This window comes from Rhodnius prolixus, unplaced genomic scaffold, assembly GCF_049639745.1.
Source record: "Rhodnius prolixus isolate KJV_2025 unplaced genomic scaffold, Rpr scaffold_1, whole genome shotgun sequence".
NCBI lineage: Eukaryota > Metazoa > Arthropoda > Insecta > Hemiptera > Reduviidae > Rhodnius > Rhodnius prolixus.
The window spans coordinates 18,569,752-18,593,460 of NW_027411581.1; the positions used below are offsets into that span (position 1 = coordinate 18,569,752).

General features: G+C 32.3%; 1 protein-coding gene across 3 annotated transcripts in view; it reads right to left on the bottom strand.

Annotated features, from left to right (window-relative positions):
• The window catches only part of LOC141456829 (RYamide receptor-like), a 110,082-nt gene that overhangs the window by 35,627 nt on the left and 50,746 nt on the right, over window positions 1-23,709 (bottom strand). For 2 of the 3 annotated variants that reach the window (XM_074133124.1, XM_074133132.1), the window contains one exon: window positions 3,086-3,188. In XM_074133124.1, the coding sequence (XP_073989225.1) occupies window positions 3,086-3,185 (100 nt within the window). In that variant the 5' untranslated portion in view covers window positions 3,186-3,188. Of the gene's footprint in view, window positions 1-3,085; window positions 3,189-7,398; window positions 7,642-23,709 lie in introns of those variants that run through there. The other variant, XM_074133143.1, reaches the window with a different exon arrangement.

Sequence of the window (23,709 nt, forward strand, 5' to 3'; positions counted from 1 at the left end):
GCTATTAACAGGTTGATTATAGTGAGCAACCGAAAGATTTGCCTGATCAAACGGAGATACCTAGGGATTCATATTTATTATACTTGAATGGTTTCTCGTTTGAGAAACTTTATTTACCATTTCGCACAAAACACCCCACGTCTGCCATAAATTACTACAGCTGCACCAAAAAATTAGTCTAGCACAGAATACAGTCGAATAAAAAGTATTTTCCAGACATAATTTTATTCTTAATAAAAAAAAAATTATCTACCAACATAATTGGTTTGCCTGCTACGTTTAGTAACAGCTTTATTAAGTCTATTTCTGAAGTTCTTTTATTAGACTATGTTTATTCAACAGTATGCAAATTTTCCAGATTGTAAAGTCAAGTAAAGTCTTACATCAGAAATTCAAATAGTCATGGAGATTTAGTTTATGATAAACAAGATAGAACTTAATCCTAAAATATATATTTTTTTTTAATGGTTGATTTAATTTTCTAAAAAATCCTACAGAAGATTTGCCCAAATTATGATGGAATTGGATTAGTTCAGGGGTAGTACCCAGAACTGGCATGGGTATAAACGGAGCTCTCAGGTTCAAGTCCAGGCGATGCAAGAAACAAAAAAATATGTATATAAAATCTGTGAATCAGGACTCTACCTACATAAAGCTCACAATCGTCCAAATGCAAAAGGTAACCGAATATCAGGGAAAAGATATCCGTTTTTCCAAAATTAACTGTGTAAATTAATCGAATTTCCTTACATCCCAACAATCTAACTCAAGATGATCGAAAGATTTGTCTTCTCTCTGTTTAAAGGGGAATAAAACTAAAAAGGAATACAAATTTAAAAAAAAAACGTAATTTTGAGACCAATTTTTGGAAATTCGGCTGCATAAATATATAAATTATATTTTTAGCAGAACAAGAGCGTTGAATGATTGTGTTTGAGCAAGAATGAGTATGACTTTGATTGAAGGACTAGAATTGACTATGAACTCAATCTAGTATATTGATTGCCCGCTGCAGTGTTGCTCTTTACTGCAGTATTGACTTAGCTTATAAAGAAATGTATGTAATTAATACATTATTTTCTAAGATGTACGTCGTAGACTGCGTTTTAGTGACGAAGAAGTATTATTTAATAAACTTAGAAGAATATTGCAAATTATATTTTCATATTTCAGATTTTGTTTAAATTTATTTTTGTATAATACTCTTAGAGAAAAATAATTAAACATAATTTTGCTAAAACGTTTGTGGCTTACTGATTAAAAAATTCTAGTGTGAGTTTCACCTTAAAATTTAACTTTTAACGCCACCTTTTCTTTTGGTGACGTCTATTATGTCTTTCTATGAAGCCAAAGGATGAGGAGCAAACCCGCCACTCTTCATCCCTTTGCCCATCGAATCTAGACGTCAGATGAAAAACAGTTGACAATGACATGCTAACTCATTCTTTCCTTTCTTCTAAGCCTAAGGTAGATAACACTGTTATCACCGTCCTGTCTTAACTTCAATATTGCGTATCTTTTCTATATTTTCGATTAAATAAGTAATTTTTAATTTACATCTGCTCTTAAACATACATTTAATGTGAACATTTGTGCTTTTCGAATCTATTGAAGGGCTTTTTGCTTTAATAAAGATGGATTATTTTTACAAATAATTTCTGCCAGACACTCTGAAAAATATATTTAATATACAATTAATAGGGGTGAAGTGCTTTGACAAAAAATTCCTTGGGCCCCCTGAATATATCCTAAGCAATTTACCACCACATCTAGTATCAAATCAAGCAGATACTTGTTACATCCAAGGAAGAAAGTTGATATTCCGCTCTCCATTTTAATAAATGTTTACCTAAATATAGATCATAAACAATCATAACCAACACTGTTTAAATGAACTTACGCTTTTTATTGAAATAATATTTATAACCTTGAGGAAGTAGAAAACATGCACTATAGAATGTATTTATTGTTTTACAGATCGAGCACTGTTTTAGTGGTTAATGGTCCTCTTGTCGTTGAAGGAAACTATATTTCAACAGTTTTGTTTGCAGTACAGTGAAGTAATTGCTGGACAGAAAGAAACATTACCAGAGTGGACTTAAGCTCCCCTGGAAGAAAAGACATTACGTTAAGCAAACAGGTAGAAGAGAGAAAGATAGAAAATGTAAAAGTGTGGGCTTCAAAAACACCAACATTCATTGACAAATAAGAACACATTAGTTGAAACTAGATCGATAACGTGCTAGTTCTGTCCAAACAGTGAACTGTTAACAATAAATGGTGTAACAAGAAACATCTTCCAGTACAGAATAGCGTTAGTCAATCAATATCGTTGTTAGCTTTTAAGGTGTTTTTGGTTCTTAGAAACATAATGCAGCTTGGGAGAGTAATTACGCTTAAGAAACTGCATTCTGATTAGTTTAATCACATTTTTATGATAACTTGATTGGAACAAAAAGCTTGGCAAATTATTTTAAGCGGAGAGGCCCGTACCTGAATAAGTTCCAGTAAAATGAGTTCTACACATTCAATAATAATAATAATAATAATAATAATAATAATGGATAATTCTATTGTACAAATTCTATAATAATGGATAACATTCTAACATTGGCTTTATTTCCTAACTGGGGACATTTTCAGAAAATTCTGTAGATGTTATTTTTGTAAAATCGAAACATTAAATGCAGGCTCACCACCAACGCCACGCCCTCATCGCACACGATCTAAAGATTTTTTCAGCGAAGCTGTTGCATCATTCAGCAATGGAAAACAATTTTTAATGAATCGAGTAAAAGAGATTCGAGACGTACCGCCGTAATAAGTTAGTAGCATCATAACTCATTGCACGATTTTCAAATTGATCTTGTTTCCCTAAAGTGCTACAGTTCTGATTTTGAATAAATTATAATTTATTGAGCACAGGCTGATATAGGCTTAAATTCGCGACTTCTTATTCCATTATCTTCAGGGTTCTATTCTCAATGTAAACAAGTTTACGATTAGATTTTTTCCTACCTGCCCCAGATTCATTCAAATTACTTTCAAGAAATCACTTTGGTAATGAATAAAAGTGTCAACTTACTTTCTTCATAGAAATACACTGACTGATTGTGAAGGAGCCATGAACAATTTGCGCTTGGTGGTAAAGGCCCTAGTTCGTCTTCTAGAAAACTGCAGTTCATAATCTAGAAAACAGAGAAAATATTCCTTAACTCAGAGGAATTAATTTCATTTATGAAAAATATTAATTATAATAATATATTTTATAAATTCATTGCATTTTACACTTTGAATATCCCAAAAGGTAAATTTGAACTAGTAATTTAAGGACGTAACTTATCTTTCGGTAGGTATTGTCCAACATTTATTTATACTATCTTAATTTTTTTTTTACATTTATTTTGTAATTTACAATCTATATACATGTATACAATCAGTAAATATGAAGAGTATGATGAACTGGTGCGGGAGGAGAGAAACTACCCAACGGTAGGTAGCACTCTCTATAGGAGAATGATGATGCTTAAGCCTTCAGACTGCGAGAAAGTCGCGGGGCCATTGGCGATTCAGTCGGCTAGGAGTATTAGGGATGTCAAAAGAAGCGAGAGACAGTACAAGAGGATTAGAGCTTGTCGAGAGAGTAGAATGGAATTTTTGGTATTTAGTCTTGGCGAGTTAGTGAACGGAGGGAATGTTGAGATCGTTGTGAAGAGTGAGGTTAGTCACGTAGAAAGAAGCGTCAGCTGCCAGTCGAGAAGTTTTGACTGAAATGTTTGTTAGTTTGGCTGAACCCCACAGCTCTGTCCGTAAGTCCATATACGTAAGTCCGTAGTGTGAGAATAGTTCTGTATATTAAGCGTTTGAGTTCAATGGGTAATTTGGAGCGTCCTCCAAGGTCTGTAAAGCAGTTTCGCACGTTTCGTCATTGCTTGTCTTTTAAGTCTAGTGTGTGGGTTCCACGTGAGTCGTTTGTCTGTGTAGAGCCCAAGGTAGCACACCAGATCAGTACAAGGAAGAGGATTGCTGTTGAAGAGGACAGGTGGACAGGAGCCCCGCCGGAGAGTAAACGTGACATGCTGGCGTATTTGTGGGTTCATTTTAATCCGCCACTTCTTTGCCAAGAATTCTATTTTTTGTAAGTGTATCTAACTTGTATGAAGCAAGGATTAATTATCAAAAAATATACCTATTTGGACATTTCTTACAGATATACGTTATTGCTGTAAGAAATTTACGTGTAATTCGTTAGTGAGAATTGTCCAAATTTTTCAACTTCCTGGTGATATCGTTAATGCTTGTCCTCAATAACACCGTTCAAATATTTCACTACATCATACTTGTAGTTCGACAATTGCAACACCTGATTTTGAACTCTTTTAAAACCGGCCATTCAGTAATGTAAAGTAAGATGTCTTCGATGACACGTAAATAACAATGTGTGCAAAGCCACTGCATAGCGCTCAGTGTAAGTCAGATGCCACTTGTGCAAAATTAAGTTGAAAATTATTGTTGCTATTAATATAATGATTTTGTGCTGAATTGAAATATAAATCTTCTTTTAAATCTCATCTGAAGAAGATTGTCGTCTGTACTATTGTTATTAAGTTATTTTTAAATGCAGATTTATTTGTCCCATTAAAATGCTATATAATGATTTTCTTGCCTACATTAAATAAGCTAGTTCTTGCTAGCTATTTTTTATACGAACTTCTAAAAATTTCTTTATCAAATAATTCTCAATTATTTGCTTTGCAATCTTAAGAAGACTTCAGTCAAGCAAAATTAACACCTTGTGGATGTAGTACATGTTCAAAGTAAAAGAAAGTTTGTCTCTAATTAGGAGTGTTTTTTGATAAATTGAACAGTTCGTAAGCAAAATACTTTTTGCCTTTCAACTATATTTTACCCAACTGATATAAAAACCTAATTAAAAAATAATTTCTAATTTGGCACCCAATCGGAAATATTTTCCAAGTATAAATTCAGGACATAATATTTGCTTTGGCCACATTTTGCTAATTATCAAAATGATAATGGAGAGACAACTGGAGAAGCAGCCAAACATCTATGTAGATTCTTATAGGATTCATAATTTCTATGTTTCACCACCGTCCATTTCAAATTAATTTATTAAATTATATTCCATTATATTATATTATTCAATTCTAATAAATCTTTCAATTGTACAATAAACTTGAATATTTTTGAAATTATTCTAATGTGGCGTAAATAAAATACAATACAAAATCAATGTTAAAAACTCAAATTAATCTCGAAAATTTGGCCTTAACGCAACAATTACTCTTACCATTAGGAAAGAGTAAGCCAAGATACAAATACTTTCCAAAATAAAATCATTAAAAATATAGCCAAGAATGATCTAAAAACCAAATTGGATATCGCTTATCTATAGAACAGATTATGGAATTTAAGGGATACTAAAAATTTCAAATAATATTTAAATGTATTGCTAACAAAATTTCATATAATATAGTAAAATATAATTTTAAAACCTCATGTAAAAGCAGTATAAAGATGTGAAAATATTTTTTTTAAAAATTGTTTAAAACATTGGACCTAAATTTATATTTTGATTATGAAGATGAAAACTTAATAATTAATATATTGAATAATTCAGGGAACAGAGAATGAAATTTTATTTCTGTAACTAGTGATAGAACATATTTTCAACATAATAAAGAAAATTCTTCAATTTGCCGCTTTATATTATTAAGATGGAATTTCAATATGTTATTATCAAGCTCTGTATTTCTTATTAAATTCACACTATGTTAAACAATGGCATGACAACGAGTGTTGCTACTGTGAAATTGACATATTGGAGACATTTAGCGAGAGATATGCTTCCGGAGATGGTATACATTCTTAACTTCTCATGACTTTAGACAAAGGTCTTTAATAACAGCCGTGAGGTGAACAGATTGCTATACTCTCTTTGTCTACTTAATTACGTTTAATGTAAAATCAACAATGTATTAAGTTAGAACAGCTAAACTACTCTTCAGCATTACTATTAAATTTTGTTAAGGATAGGCTTGATAATTTACATCAAAATGAGGCAGTTAGGCAGCCAATAAAGCGAGGACGCGAAGTCATAGCAAGTAGATGAATGAGAATTGCAGACTGAGTAAACACATACATTGCAACATGTATCCTGTATAGTTTTGACTGAAATAAAGCTACAGCATATCCTGTATTGAGTATTTTCTGTCAATGTTGAAGGGCAATTGTTAAGAGTTTGGCACATTTTAAAAGAAAATCTCAGGCCTTATCCAGGGGTCTGTATCCATACTCTAAAGTCTAATCAAACAGATAGGATAGAACTAGAGGGTGTTACAACAGAACCTCTAGGTCTGGGACTAGCCAACATTCACGGAATCTAAACTAATCATACGTTCATTTTTTAACAAAGAGAATTATAGAATTATACAACAGATGCATGGATTTATGTTTCAATGCAGATTTGGGAAAGTTAAGGTATTCAATGTTGCCTTAGAGCTGTAATTTCTAAACATTTACTTGTCTATCTACAGTACATTTATTAAATTATTATAACTTTCAAACTATTTTGCAAATATTTTTGGTTGAAGTCTACACGTAAAATCTTTTTGGAAGGGCTTTTCGACTCATTCCCATTCAGGTAGGCTGGAGTTACGTTTTGGCGTATCCAAAATCACCTTGGATGGCCTCGTTTTTCGTTCAGCCATTTTTAAATGAACTACATACAGGATCATAGAAACTCCGGAAAATATTTTAGGGCCCTAAAGTTCTCTCTATTGCTTCTACGCCTTTGTGTCCTGGCATCTACCTAAGCCTTTCGCTTCTATGGTTACAATACCTTCCACACTTAACTCTTTAGGCTGAGGCGGAACTGCAACCCCTAAGATAAGCAGCTTTAATGTTTTCACTCCACATGCAGGTAAAGTGGACAACAAGAAGACGAAAGAATTACTCCAGTTAGGTACAAGCAAACCTTTTATGGATACAGAACGGTATATCTCGGGCTGTGACAAAATCAAACTTCAAGTCTTGTATTAGCAGCCGTCAGGGGCCTGTGGCATATTACTATTTCGCCAAAGACAAGAGAATGAGTTCATTCGAGAACTCTAGCCCAAATTCATGCACTTTATAGGCTTAGAAGACAAGATGCAGGCTGGGCCTGTAAGATATTATTCAGGGTTTTCTTGAGTGAGAAAGTGACACTCTTCACGTGTTTTGTTCACATGAGGACGTGGCAAACGCGAGATTCCTCAAACCGGGCCAACACACGTGGCAAACGCGAGATTCCTCAACACCGGGTGTTGAGCTATACGGAGACGCCACTCAAGCGACTTTGGGGCTTGCTTGTAAGCATTAGAATTAACTTTAGATTACCTGGGGATGTTGCGACTGATCCGTATGAGTCCTAATGGCTCGCTCCCTCTTTATTCTTCTATTCTATTATACTGTGGTTGGCCGAGGACGAATTGAAGTTTCTTAAACTAACGAAATCTGATTTCTACTTTTTAAAGTAATTTTTTTCCCGATGTCTGTGCTGGTATTCTACAAGATAGCGAAACAAAGCCACAAACACTCTTAAAGAAAACAAGAAGAACGTAAATTAATTTCTGTTACAACAGTTTTTACAACAGAATTTAAAGTGAGAACGAAGGAAAAGTAATATTTTCTTTAAAATAGCTGTACTGAAGCATTCTTGTTGACGAAAGTTGGGGAGAAATAGCTGAGGGAGTCTATCAGGGAACAAAGTCTAAAGAATTCATTTAAGTGAGGAGCGTATTTATTCTAGATTTTTTACTTCACCTTCTTTTACAAGAAAAAAGTACGTGGAAATATTGAATAAATTATTTTCTACTCGAGGGGATCAGCTTTCCTTTAGGTTAACGAGTTTCCACAAAAGCCCAAACAATTACCGACTGGCCCTCAGAATCTGAATCGTGAAAGTGTAAAAAAAAACTCTGCTTAGCATTTTGCAGTCAAATTAAACTTTTTTTTCAACCAAATAAAACTTTTTTCAACCAAATTATTATTATTATTTCTTTTTAATGATTTAAGGCGCGTCAATATCTGAGTTTATTGGCGCCCGGAGCTTTTTTTAGTGCACTGCCGAACAGTGAACTGTAAAAAGTTTCTAGGAAGAGCAAATCTAAGGGCCAGAGCTGGATTCGAACCCGGGATCTCCGCTTGGGAATCCAGTATGCTAACCGCATAGCTAATCCCTTCCCTTATTTAGGTGAATTAGTCACCTATACATTCTGTAAACAACAACAACAACAATAATAATATTATTATTATGATTATTTTGAAAGGTACATTATCTATCAGTTTTTAAAACCAGGTTTCTCAAAGTCTACTTCTTCTTACCACCATTTTGGTACTTCTACTCGTTACTTGTAGTTCTTTTCATTAGCCTCAACTTCATTCAAGCAATTTTAGTCGTTTTTTCAAACTACACCTTTATCCCTTAGAACTTTTAACATTTCTCACAACAGTGTACCAAGTAACTTAGTATTGCATCAACTAATCTTTTAGCTAACCTCTGCGCACATCCTAAAGGCAAAGATAGAAAGATACAAGTTGTTTAGATGAAGGTGAAGGGCGAGAGGAAAAAGGGCGATACCAAGAAGTCGGCGGGATTTAAATGGATTGCTTCAGAAAAGTTCTGAAAGTGATAGGGGTATGAAGATACATCGTTTGAAAAATGTAGTCCTAACTGCTATTAAAGTCTTAAGACCTTGTGAAAAATAAAATAATTTGGTTGAAAAAAAGTTTTGTAGCGAGAAATCGCTACAGAATGTGATAACGTTTTTTAGAAAAGATCAGTAAAATTATTATTTGTTGATTTTAAAACAAGAGAATTCTGCTATCGGCAGAAATATTACTATTTTAGTTTTAAGAAGATAAATTGGGAATTAGTACTCCCACATCGTTATCTTTAAAGGAAGATTTTAGTTACGAAATTCATGCCGATTCATGTTTTAGGACAGATATTACTTGAATTATGGTTGAGATAAATTCGAAAATACAAACATCTAATAATTTTTATTTTTTTAAAAAAAGATTCGCTATCAAGTCGAATTTTTGCTACAGTTAGTACAGGTATACCAAAAACGACTTAAATGCAAAGCTTACATCTTCTTTAAAAAAGAGATGATGATAATAAAGCAGCGAGTGGGAATGAGAACATAATAAATATTACTTACTACAGGGCGCTACAGCCCTGTAAGAACCTCGGCCTTCTACAGCACAGCATTCCACTCGTCCCTGTCCAAAGCAAGGAGTATCAATCTTCTGACTCCTAGGCTTCTAATATTGGTTTCTACATCGTCCAGCCAACTTAAGCGAGGATGTGCTCTTTTTCTTTTTTTACCTGGAGTTTCATAAAATAGTTTTTTTTTTTTAAATTCTTGTTTCGGGCATCCTTTCTACGTGCCCTAACCATCTTAATCTGGTGGCTTTAATGAAACAGACCAGATCTGGTTCGCCATATAAGTCACGAAGCTCATTGTTAGTTCTGATCTTCCAAATATTATTTACCTTTCCGGGACTAAATATCCTTCTTAACATATTTCTTTCCCATTTATTTAGAAGACGCTCATTATCCTTGGTCAATATATTAAATAATATTTTGAGCGCTTATGTTTGCATAATAAAGGAGAAGGTTTCTTTGGCTGGACCTTCCAGAGTTACGTAACTAGACTTAAAACATTGTTTAATTTAGGTTCCATGGATCAATTTTTCAGTTACACAATTAGTAAATTAATGGATGAGTATTAATCTAAAGATAAATTAATGTTTTGTGATGCAATAATAAAAACTTTGCTCCTTTGGATGGACTAAATAGTTTCCTTCAACGAACATCTCAACATTGACAACAATCTATAAATGGTTGACTTTTCTCAGACCTGGGAGCCTCATTAGTTAAGGAAATGTACAGCTTTGTCTGTGGCGAGAGAACACTCTATAATATATGTACTCGTACATATATCTCTCTCAATACGGTTTTTATTCTGACAGTTTGGGGTATTTATTCATCTTGAGATATTGGTGTACCACTTTTGGGTGGAGAATATTGACTTTGTAAAGTTTCAATCGCAAGCCACTAGTACTACCTTAGGTTTATTATCTAACTTAGGATTGCTCATTTAATAAGCTTCTTTGGGAAAATTACTTGTTTAAGTTTCCGACTTTCAATCTCCAAAAACATTTAGGAATTTATTTATGAAATGCCAAAATACAAAAGTAAAAAGCAGGGCATTTCTAAGTTCCTCAAAATAACAATAATAATTTTAAAAAATGTAAACAAACGTTAATTAATTATGAAAGTAAATATAATATAAAAAAAAACATGATTAACCTAAAAACATGACGTCATATTGTGAAACATAAAGTAACAAATTATATTGTTAAAAATATGTAATAATGCATCATATATAAAAAGCCGGTCAAGTTAGAAATAAAAATATTAAAAAACCAAAAATTAATTAAAAAATTGAGTATTATTTAATGAATTATTTTTCATGTATTAAAATCTCTGAGAATATTTAAAACTTTCTTGTTAAAAGTAGGTAAATCATAGAGATAAAAATATATCATTGTCTTTAAATAAATTATTATATCGTCCGAGCATATGTGATGTAGTGGTAAAACTAATTGTAATTTCTTTCGTAAATTTAAAAAAATAAAATAAATAAATAAACTTGCAAGACCAATTCTGCTGGGAACAAGGTCAGTCGATACGGTTCCTGAATAGACCATTCAGCTATGATAACTATTTTAAGCTATATTTGTAGTCAAGAGATTATAATCTAATTTTAAAGCCTGATTGACAAACTAATTTTTGTTTTTGGTTTGAGAGCAGCTAAGTTCAAAAACATTTTTTTTTTTAACTTTTTCTAGTAAATCAATAATGGGAATTAAAACTTCATCTATAAAATTAACAAATTTTAATCTGAATGTTTTGTCGTCCATCCAATTTCGTAGTATTTTTAAGTGTGCATGAAAGATCTAATCAGGCTTTTCATAGATAAGATTTACTTTCTACTTAATAACCATGAAGTTTTGCGAAGACATTTTCGTTCAAAATTCAATTTCTCCTCTTTTCTCTGCAAATAGCAGTGGAAGAGAAGGTGGAACCCGCCAGTAGCAGCAGCTAGTGGCTAACAAATACAATTTTTTCTGATGATTGGATTATTAACTTTTCGGTGCACCACTTTATCCGACTTTGGGTCCGAAAGCATGCTACACATTCTATATTAACCTGTTTTAGTTCTTCTAACGTTAGAGGTTCCTTTAGCTGGACTTTCAAACAACTTAAAGCGATTACTAAACGAATTATGTGGCAGGAAATAAACTTTTCTAAGTGTGACTTAACCTAATACTCTTGTACTAAAAGACCAGAATGAAATTTGGACAACTGCAAATCGTATCTAACTAGAGTTAGTTAAGATTTTAGCTTTATGAAGCGGAAACCTGCCTTTTTATTCAGCTCGTAACTACAAAAGATACCCCAAGATACCCTAAAATTTCATTAAATCTGAATATCTAAATCTTGTCCATGATAAACCCAGTGATAGGCAATGGCTTAATGTAAAGTGCCTTTGATTAGTAAGACATTATTAGCAAAATCATTAAAGTGTCAAACCCATTCGTCTCACTACAGTAAAGGGGTTGACACTTCCAGTTGTTTACAAAAGCATAGTTTTGATTTAACAATTAGAACCGAGAAATGAAAGGGGCTGTTATTATTACAAGCAAGACGTTTCTGTTTCAACAGTTACCATCTGCCGTCGCCACTTGTAGGACATGACAAAGGACTCAAATGGACAATTTGATTCTCCTTTGTAATTATCGGCTCATTTCCGCTGTAAGTAACTTTAAACGGATCCTGCTAATTAACTATCCACGTTTAAGCACTTCACTGAACAGGAAATCTTGCCTGAGGCAGGATTATCGTAGAAATGATAACAATAAAAGTAATTAAAACTTAAAATAACCATTAGTTTTTTAAACATTGAAAACAATTTCTGGGGTAGGTACTCGTTAAACTTTTTTTTGACTCAAGTTTCAAATACATAATTTTTGAAACCAATTTTGAATTTTGCAGTTTATTATATCATTTAAGGTGGAAGCACACTTCACCTTTACCCCTAAATTGCCCCCCCCAAAAAAAATAACTAATTTCCCTAATTACAGTAAAAGGTAAAGATCCAAATATAAAGACCGAATCTTGCGCAAAAGGAGCAAACAAAGAAAGAGCCCCTCAAAGCGTCTATGAAAGGCATCCATCGAGGCGATAAGAAGCCTAGAGAATGGCAAAAGTTACAGTTGCTACAAGATGTTAGAGTTACTGATAGTGGAAAAGGGAAGCCACTGCCAGAGATGGATTGGAGCAGCTGCCAAAGGAGGCTGGACCCGCAGAAGGGCAGATAAATTGCGAAGAAGAATGCTAGCAGGAAACTTAAACTTTATAATTGGATTTGGCCCAACAAATCAGATCAAAACCTTTCTTCCGGTGGTACCACATTACTGTTAGAGGAAACATCACTTTTTAAAAAGGTTTTCTCGAAAATGAGCCTAGTGATTGATTTCCTTTGAGTCTCATATATGTAAACATATAAATATAGTTGCCCTTTGTTAATTAAATAAGTACTTATAATTTATCGAATAAAGAAATAAGTCCTATTTTAAAATTCCAAAAACAAATAAATTCTTTCTTTTAATTTACTTCGCGCTTTACAGCTTGCACTACTGTAAAAGCTTACTTTTTCGCAAAGTCCACACTGAAGTTTAAAACACAACCAAAATGTGAGCAACTTTGATGATGATTTCTTGTTTTTGGAAAAATAATTCTTTTTAGAAGTAGCAAATTAATAAAACATTCAGATAGGTGCGAGAGATAAGACTGCGGCTCTCTTACGCTGTAGATCTATTCATGAAACTGAAGTGCTATTCTAAATGCGTGCATTACCTGAAAGCAATATATATAGTTCTACTTTTAGATAATAGATTCCCTTATAGCAGAAACTCAAGGAAACAATCCTTTGAGATTGCAATAAACGTAGTCTAACAATAACTTAACAATATTTGAAGAGGTTACATATTGTAAGCTCTTCAAGGAACATTTAATTTACTTTGAGTAATCCATAATGAGGTTACTCTTTCAGAATTATGTATCCATATTTATTTCGTAAAAAGTCCTTTTTAAATTAAAACTAAAAACATCTGACAGTCGTGAACTATTTTCCCTTACATTTCATTTTCGTGCTATTTCAAGGTCTCTTTTCCTTGGTAAGCCCCGTACAGTGCTAACTACGGAGTTCGGACCATTCTGAACACACGACCCAGCCACTTAATCTGCCGGCATTGAATTGTGACATCCCGAACAGTTTTATAACATCGATTTGTCCATCCTAATTCCAGTTCCATCCAATAATCCAAAATCTGTTCTCAAAGATCTTTCATTCCGAACTAGTTAGTTAACTTATTTGTTTGTTCTTTAATAGGGATGGTGGGTTCAAACACAACTAGTGAAAGCAGCCAACCCAGCTGCTACATCCTCTATGATGGTGTTTTTCTTGTGATTTCAACTGTTCCCAGATTCCTTAACGGTGGCGACACGTAAATTCCCTCCCATCGAGGTTCCAGGATATACGACCATACAGAAGTATGGTCAGAAGGTTTTACTACGATTTACTTCCAATCTTAAAAATGATTTTATGCATTTACAAATAGTATATATATATGTGCCAGCTCACTAAAATCTATTCTCAGTGATTACAATTGGACGATTAATGCTGTGATAACATTGAACAAGATCACAAATTTGAAATATTTATAAAACCACTTTTTGTGCCAAAAAAAAGTAATAAAAGCCGTGAAACCTTAAAAACAAAAATTACGATTAAAATACTCCGCATACGGGAGGAAAGAGAAAGAAATATTGTCTGATGCCTTTTGCATTTTTAATTGAAATTAAGGTACTGAAAGACATTTAGTCTAATCTCACAACTTATTGAGAATTAGTAATGGCAGGCTTAATTAAAAAAATAAAAATATAAAACAAGAGGACAGATTGTGCCCGGTAAAAAGAATAGGGAGTTTAAAGTAGTCTGTGAATATTATGCTTCAGGTACTATTTAGTGGCTAAATGTTGATTAAAATGCAAAGATTGCATCAGGTACTAAAATCCCGATTGCTAAATGCTATTTAAACTTAGATTATTTTCTCCAAATGACTTTGAAATCAAAAACTGTTTTACGATGTCATTACTATCGAAATTAAAAATATTTTGAAAGGCTCACATTCACTTAGTTTAAAAATTTCTTATTTTTAATTTAGAGAGACGCTATTCAAGTTGGTTCTCTTGAAATTCTAGCTATTAATTTAAATTAAGCTATTAATTATCTTAGTTAATGAAACTCAATGAATTTCGCCGCAGTTAAAATCTTTGTATCAATTCCTGGGTTCAAAAGTGTCTAGTGAATAGAGCGCTTATATAATTCAAACGTTCACTTTTCTTTAGAATGTATTTATTAATCAAAAGAAAACAAAATAAAAGTTAAAGAAAGGATAATCATTTATAAATATTTAATTAACTTCATTAATTGTGATATAATTAGACGCTTGCGAGTCCTGTGGGTTAATTTGCAAGCCAACTCTTGCAATTTAAGATCCAAGATCCTGTATTTTCCTCATTTTTTGGGGGAATTGAAGTGCTATGTATCATCTAATTATATTATTGATTCCAACGACCAACCCTTGGCGTCAAGGAAATATTGTTAAATTTGAATGTGATAAATATCCTCAATTTTCTATAAACAAATGTGCAGAGCGCATTTTAGGAATTACGAAATTAAATAAATAACAGTCTTCTCATTTCGCTAATTAGTGGTAAATTTAATTTCTAAATAAACTTTACAGGATTCCCAGGGTATTTTCTTTAATTACATTTAACAGATGAATGATTAAAAAAAAAATACGGTCACTAATGATCTGAATATCCTTGAATACAGAAAATTTTATCAAAAAAAAAAAAATTAATTAGCAGATCTATGCTTTCTACTCCAGTAGCAATCATTTTCTTCATTCGAATCCAATTAGGAGCTTATAAAATCCAAACTCTATATTAGTGGAAATGTCTTTTCTAAATGTAAGCACGATGAGGGTGGCTTTGGTGATATTCCAGTCAATTATTGGAACAAACATCTGCTTCTAATCTATAGTTAATAAGAGTAGTATCCTCATGTCAGTAATACAAGTAATCCTGATAGATTGGGCCGAATTCTGAAAAACCTCTTAAAGAACTTTGTAAAGAGTTTTTTTCTCGCAGGGAAATAATAATTCATAATTATCCTTCATTTTAAATAAACTCATTCGTAAACAAACCAAATCGTTTGTACTATGTGTAGAAGCGATTGTGTTGTAGAGAAATTGAAAATAGTTAATCAGCTTCGTAAATCAATGGGGTCGTCTTTCTAAATGCAATGGAACAACTTCAAAGGATGAACTTTTTTGGCAATAATATTTCAAAGTTTTGTTTGTTAAGCTCCCTGCGAATTTATTGTTTGATTATTCTGCTCAAAACCTTTCCATAACTCTTCCTGAAGCGAATACATTAATTATAAATTCGATATCTAAGTAAAGAGGATTGTAATAAAGTTTAACATCATCAGTTTGTCTGGGTGAAGAAGCCAAAAACTTTGGGGCAGAGATCAGATTGCTACCTTCTGTCTAGTTTTATAAGATCTTAAGTCGAAGAGTATATAATTTTGAAGGCATTAATTTCTGGTTACAAAATGCGCGAGCTATCAATGACTTAGGGAACTTCTGTTTTCTCTTGTTTGGGTAAATCATGGCTTAAGCATATTTGAAGTTTAAGTTCATAAGCCTAGTAGTTATTGAAATTTCTTGCGCTCCAGGCGAGATTTTGATGCAAATAATATTTATCATTAATAAGTAGAATCCTTTTCACCCCTTTTTTTTGACATCCCTCCTCACTTCATTGTAATGTTGGTGACAATGCAAAACAGCCAATCAATTTATAAACATTGCTATTGTCGGAGTACAAAATCTTGGGGCTTTCAAAAGCACGGTTTAATTAAGAAAGAAAACAAAACAAAATTTGTCCCTTGGACTGGAGTAAAATTCAGAATGTGGAAGGTTAGGCGAATTATTTACCGTAATCTGTTACAATCAATAATAATCAATTATTGATTATTTTCATAAATTAAAAAATGGTTGCATCAAACACTGTTTAGGACAAATTTCAGAACAAAGAAAATAGGAAAACAGCATGGTTGGAAAAAGTTACTTAGTATAAAAGAACAAAATTTCTTACATCAGTACGTACAAATTTAAACAAATTCAATATGCTATGGCCAAAGCAAAATTCGAAGATCACAAAACGAAAAAGTTAATAATATTTCGTTCAAAGATAATTTTTTTTCCCTTTTAAACTTTTATTATCGCCAATTAGATCTTAAATAATTAGTTTTTTAATGAAGCTCCTGAGAGCCTGATTAAAACCAAAATATTCTCTCTTCACTTTGTCCAAGTACAAACCATTGTTACATTAATACTTTTCTCAAAAAGAACTTTTAAGAAAGCTCTTTCTTTCTTTTTCATATTTAAAGGTTATTAACAATTTCACCTTGTTAACCTGTTTTCATACAAAAGCCTTTGTAAGTAAATGCCAATTATACGAAGTTCATTAAATTTTACACAACTAATTTTTAACATTCCTTTGTTGTAGAACTCTAACAAAAAGGCAAAGTGTTAGAAATGAAATATAAACTGAATTAGTAGTAATCTAAATACTCTCAAAAATAATAAAAGTGATAAAAGTTACTTAGTATAGCTCAAAACGTCAAAAGTTGAAAATGCATACTGTTCTTTTGTTCTCAAAAAATTATTTCTTTATGAAGTTACATCTTGTTTATTCACATCTTAGGTTATTAATCACATCTTCTTTAAAGACATGTTTAAATTATCATAAGAAATAATAAAGGATATACAATCTCGTGCACTAAGCAACCCGAAAGTAATTGATATTAAGTTAGGGAAGAGATTAACTTAGGTGGTTAGTGCTCTGGATTCCAACACGGATATCCCGGGATAGGATCCAGCTGCCTGCCCTTAGATTTTCTCTTTCTAGGAGCTTCTACAGCTATTTTAGTTGACCATGGCCTTCATCTGCTTCCTCTTCCTAATAATCCATGTTTACTACAACAACTTAAATGGAGATTCTGCCATTTCTGTAATGTAGAACGTTCCAATTGTTCAACCTGATAGATGGAGGAATTGATGTCGAATCGGTCTTTTCATTCGACCAACCAATTCATTCCAGATGGAATCTGTCAAGATATTCGTCTATCATTCTCACCCGTTGTTGCCTCACATTGTTACGAATATAAAAACATTAAATCAAAAAAGCTGGCAAAAATGTAACAAGATTTTCTTGAATTTCTTCGAATATCTTCAGGCAATAACTCTAACTCTGAGCGTCCTTCTAATAAGAAGATTGAGGCAAGATGAAAAACTTACGAAGATTGGATTGCACTCTATAAATCTTTCTCTTGCAAGTCATCCCCTACAAACCTGCAGATATATTAAATCTGAGACCAAACTTAACCTCATTTAGAAAAAAGACTATGATTCTAGTCATCCAAATCACTTGTTTCGTCGAAACTTGTAATTCGGTGATGTTTGCTAAGGAGTAACTTAGAGAGTTCTGTGTCTCACACATCCTGGGTTTGGATCACTTTTTTAGGTGTTGTTGAAAAACTATGTTCTTATAAATTAATCATATTTCTGAACCCAGAGCTCATTAGACGAAACTGGATTAGACAAACCCATAACTAAAAAAAAAACTAATTAGAGTGTAGGTATTCGCTACTTACTGTAAATTAATGTATAAAAACAAAAAGAAAAGTTTTAAATTAAAAAGAATTTTCGATTGAAAAGGAAGTAGTACATAAATTTTTCTTAGGAGAGAATATGTTCGATTAAGAGTAATTTTTTCATGACTTCCAATTTAAGAGTGAATTTCTGCTAACGCAATGTTTGTAATTAGAGTTTAGCAATTTTATCGTTTTCACACCTGTTCTAAAATATAATTTTCAACCAACCAATTTCTAAAAGAGGTGATTTTATTTTATTTTTAAAAAAATTTAAGGATCAAATATTTATCAAAAAAATATTATGAACTTTCATGTCCAAAATATTCACACAAATAATTTCTTTAATTCATGATGTATGTGTTTTATGTTATATGGTTGGTTATACCTAGTAAATATTATCATTTACTACCAAACATATAAAACCGATCACATGCAGTTCATAACCAGACAAGATATAACATACACCAATTTTTTATTACAATGTAAAAATGTTATATTGCCAATAAAGTAAATCATTTTTGTAAACTACATTACTACAAACAAATCCATTATAACACAATTATTATAACTACATTGTAAAATACGAGTATGTTTCACAGCCCTGAAGTTGATGTGGTCCTTATGTTGAAAATTCGGCAAAAATATAAAAAAATCATGAGTGAAATTGGCATTATTCTTTCTTCCATCTGGATTAATGAATCAGTAACAAAAAACAATGAAAATATTTACAATTTACGGAAGAGTTACAGAACTAGAAAATTTTTTAGTTAATTAATAAAACTCCACATTAATGAATAAAGCATTTTTACACAATGGAACTTCGAAAGGTTGATCAGTGATGCGGTTAATGCGAAGTTATTGAAGCCATAGATTTAGGTTTTTTTGTTTTGTTTTTTAGCTGCAGAAGTTATTTCCCACATTGTTCACGTTTCTGGATAGAAACTATTTTTCGTCATTCCGTCCATTAGACACAATTCCAAGCCATTAGACTAAAGTGAGGGATGCTTGATTTGTTAAAAGATTAATGTAACCAATTTTTCTCTAATCAGTGGTCGTTTAGTAAGTAGATGGAAGTCAAATTCGTCATTCAATTTTCCATCATACTAGTTTCATAAACAATTTAAGGTATAATTAATCTTAAACAAAAATACTATTCTCCATTGCTATAATTGTGTTTTAAATTATGTTGGGAAATGGGGGGAAAAAAGAATAAAAACCATTTCGTTGAGTTACCATCGCAAGAAGAGAGAGATGTCTTCAATAACTAAGTTAGTGGTTTACAAGACAAATTTCAACCAATTTTAACCTACTCTTGGACAATCTTGGATCCTAACGACAAGGTTACAAAGCCAGCTCCCACCGTTAGAGATGCAATACCTTAGTATGGTGGTAGGAAAAACAATGAGAGACAAAATTAGAAATGCCACTATCCGAAAGAATCTGAGTATGGCACCTGCATTGGACTAAATTGGAGCTAACCAGTTGCGTTGGTTTGGGCAAATTACCAAGATGGCCAATGATAGATTGTCCAGACGATTATATGGAACAAGAGTGGAAGGGAACAGTTGTCAAGGGGTTGGAGGATGTTATAGAAGGTTTTAGGTTAGAGAGTTGGGCTGGAGAAAGTGGAGGGAGCTTACTGAGAACCGGGTTGAGAGGAACTAGCTCTCTGCAAGGCCTCTACACTGCAGAGGCAGAAGAAGAGAATGGATTATGTGGGTGTGTGCCGTCGCAAAACTTTTTTGTCCAAATGCTGTACCTACATATCTCATCAACTATTGCATACATTTTTACTTGCAGTTGTAGTTTTTTATTCATTTTTTTTTATCAGAGTTGATGGTAAGTTAATAGAAGGGCTTAAAATTACACTCCAGGAGATAAAAGTTTTACGGGACCAATGGTCAATCACAATTATTGCATCCTCTATATTTTACTTAACTTTAAAAGCAATTTGTTGATTTTCGTTTGAAATAAATGCAACGTGTCGAGATAAATGTGATTATCCTTTTTTTCTTTTAAATTTTTCTATTCTGTTTTGTGCGAGTGTGTGTGTGTATTACATAAAAGTTAGCAAAGAAATAAAAGATGGAAAAGAAATAAAATTGATTTAATTGTTTCCAGTTTCAAATAACGGTAGTTATCTTTTTATGAATGATCAGATTAATACTTGATTTGCAAATTTTATTTGATGTCAAAATAAAAAGAAATACATAAAAGAGAGACAATATTAAATTACTGGTTAAACGAAGGGAAAAAATAGACGCTTGTTTTAGTAAAAAACAAATTTATTTATGAACAGATAGAACTGATTAGTGCGTAAAGCTGACGAAAAAATTCGCTCAAATTTTTTATTTACGACATTTAGTAACATCGTAAACTACACTGAGAAGAGGCTTTAAGCTCACCTTAAAAAAAATAAAATAAAATTATAATTGATAAAATTAAAAGTACAGGTTTTATATACGTATTAATTACTAAGTACGAGGTTTACAGGAAATTCTAGAAGCCATTTTTTTATGAAAACACAAATTACTAAAAAATCTAAATTATTGTCACTTGCACGAAGTATAAAATTTGAACATTCTATGAATTATCCCTTTTGAGTTACGTTAAAATTTACTCAGATACACATTTTTCTAAATATATGAACAGCTCTAATCATTAAATATCAACTTCTGGTTTTGAATATGTAATATAAAATGGCTAGGATAATAAAATTAAATTTATTTGAAGTCCATAAGACTTTCAGATTTGAAAGATGTGCTTATCTTTGCAGCGGGCAAGGAGGATAATCTGCTGTGTACATTAAGAATGCAGACGGCCGTATTGTACGGGAGCAGCGGTGCAATGGCTACAGGTCAGCAACTCTGAATGAGGCTCGGCTAAACATTAATCATATTTCAACAAAGCCGATCTCTGGGCGCTCATATGCTACTTAATGCAACCTACAAAAACGCATTGCAAGTTTTACTTCTCTGCTATTGAAATAATGTTGACGTTTCTGGTGCATTCTCACGAATGAAATGTTATTTACACTTCAGCAAGCCTTTAAATTATCGTTTTTGCAATATTTAATTGCGTCATACCCCTATCCATGGTACATATGTGTACAGTTTATGGCAAAAAAACATTCTGCATTTGAATCTTAGTGACTGTACCTCTGATTTAGAAACTACTCATCTGAGTTCGTAATTTTTTAAAACCCTAACTAGGGTGCTTAAGCCATAGCTTGGTCATTTTCTAAATTGTTTAGTTTTTTACTTTAGGGATGACTTTCCTATTTGCTTTTGTACCTAGATGAATAGTAAAATATTGAAAATAACAAACGTGGCGCAACTGAATAACAAACAAGGTTCTCTAAGAAATCATGGAAACATATATTGCAGCAGGCCCAAATATAGAGAAATATTAAACAAAGTAAATTCAATCTACAGGCCAAAAATATTAGAAAATGAGGACAAAAGAAACCAACAAATGAGGTGGAATCGTTTCGTTTCTCAATACGATTATAATTATAGAAAGATTCATTTTTTTTACAAGCGAGATGCGATAAGACTTGGCTTTCCGACCTCTCCCCCTTCAATATGTCCAAAAACAGGAAAGTGTCTAAAATGTAGTCTTGATTATCATTTTTTGTCTGGATTTACATCTAACTCTTTAGTCCAATGAACAGCTACTAACCCTAAAATACATATTGATAAAGTATTTAACGTATAAATATACTTTACTTTGCTAGAATTCTAAGGTTAAAAAAAATAATAAACAAATAGTACTGTCATGAAAGTAGAATAAGAACGCAGTAGAACTAGAAATTGTTAAAACTAAACTTCAAAAATTTATAAGATGAAATTTTTTAGATTTGTAAGATTAAACATTTATAAAACGCAGCTCTTTAATATTATATAAATTTAGTTTTATCCTTAAAGAAAGGTTTTAGAAAACTATTGCTGAGACTTCAAAAGTCATTCAAGGAGAAATCGTTAAAGTATTCTGAAATTGCAGTAAAAAACAATTGGTGCGAAAATCAATGCTAGACTTACATAAAATGCTTTGCACTTATATTAGCAAAGGAGTTGCATACTTGATATTCAGTTCTGCTCTACGATGTATAAACTTAAGGGATAAAGAGAAGTTAGTAAAACGACCTTTTGTACTAGACGTGGATTAAACATTTCTAAAAAAGGAACTACTAAAACAATTTGCATCTCCGCTGTCCAGTAATAAATAGTGTTTTGTCTTTAAAGAGAGTGAACTGTAAAAGGCTTCGGACTCTAATGATGTCGCGCCTTAAAATTAATAATCTTCAACCTTCATAAAAGATATTATACTAATGAAGAAATTTATAATTATTATTGAATGTTAACGTATACTAATTTTCTTTGTCTCGTTCTTTCATCTGCTAAATTAATCGGCCATAACTTGAAAAGGGCTTATCCCTGAATAATTATTTACATTAGTGAAGGGACTGCCGGAGGATAACAGATGTTAAGCCATGTCCTTTCAAAAAGAGAATGCGGGCATTGACACTACTATGTACTTCAATGGTCCTTCCATTCGACACCAATTTCGCCAAGAAGCTTTTTATGGAATTCTCTGAAAACATCATTAACTCTTTAGGGCACCACACACTTTTATCATTAAACGCATACTACTTTGAACTAGTGGTCTTTTGATTTCTGTATTGAGTATGAACTGTTCTTAATTTCACTTTTCCATATTCTACCTTCTAGGGCCGATTATGCTGTAAAAGGATTTTAATCTTCACTTAATAAATTCATCAATCGGGCAAGAGCGGACGTTTGGGTTAACATTGAGGAGCAGGGAAAATTTTTATGTTCATGTAAACTACTCATTGAAGATGTTTTACTTTTTTACGAATTAACTTGATTATGACAAATTCATTCATTCATTTTTTTGCTTATCTTAAGGTTGAGATAAAACAAAACATCTTCCCAAACTATGCATTTAATGGTAAGCAAAAATGCATTCTCCAAGTGCTCTTGAGTTCAATCATTACTAAATCAGGCGGTCTCTAAGCACAATTCAGACTCTAGCGCACTTCTCCAGAAAAGAATTAATGTTTGAGAAACCCGGTTATTTCTTCTACGCTTCAGGATTAACACTCTATTGAAAACGTGGATCAATTGTTAAAAAAAAAATTTCTTTTGGGTTATCGGAAGTTACTCCCAACTATTTGATTAGCTTTGAAACTGGCACTATACAGAATGGCTTCTTGTAAAAAGAACTCTCTATTGGTTGCATTTTTTTTTTTTTTTTATAAATGTTGACACTTGTCACATGATATTATATCTGAGAACATGCCTGGAGCCCATTACAAAAAGGCCCATAGTTGGTATTGAGGTCAGGTGCAACTGGTTGCCCCAACTTATACCTCTGTTGGAGGCAGTAGTTGACACAAAACATTGTTAACTAAAGATCCTATCTTGCTCAAAAAGGCAGTACCATATATTCTGTCTCAATATGAAGGTCTCTTAAAGGCTAAGTTTTGGAAGCCCTAGTTAATGCAATATTTGGCCCTTTTTATTATTATCTTTACGATTACCCCAAAGTTAGAAATATTTACTAAATAGGATTCCATTATCTATTTTGCGATTTTATACATAATTACGGATATCTGGGTCTCATCAGGTATCAATGGATGTAATAAACATTACTTGTATTACACTAAACTAAGTATTATACTCTGACCTCAACAAAGGCTGAATGTGTTCAGTTTATAAAGTTGAGGCAAATATCTAAATATGTATAGGCTTTTTCGTAAAAGAAA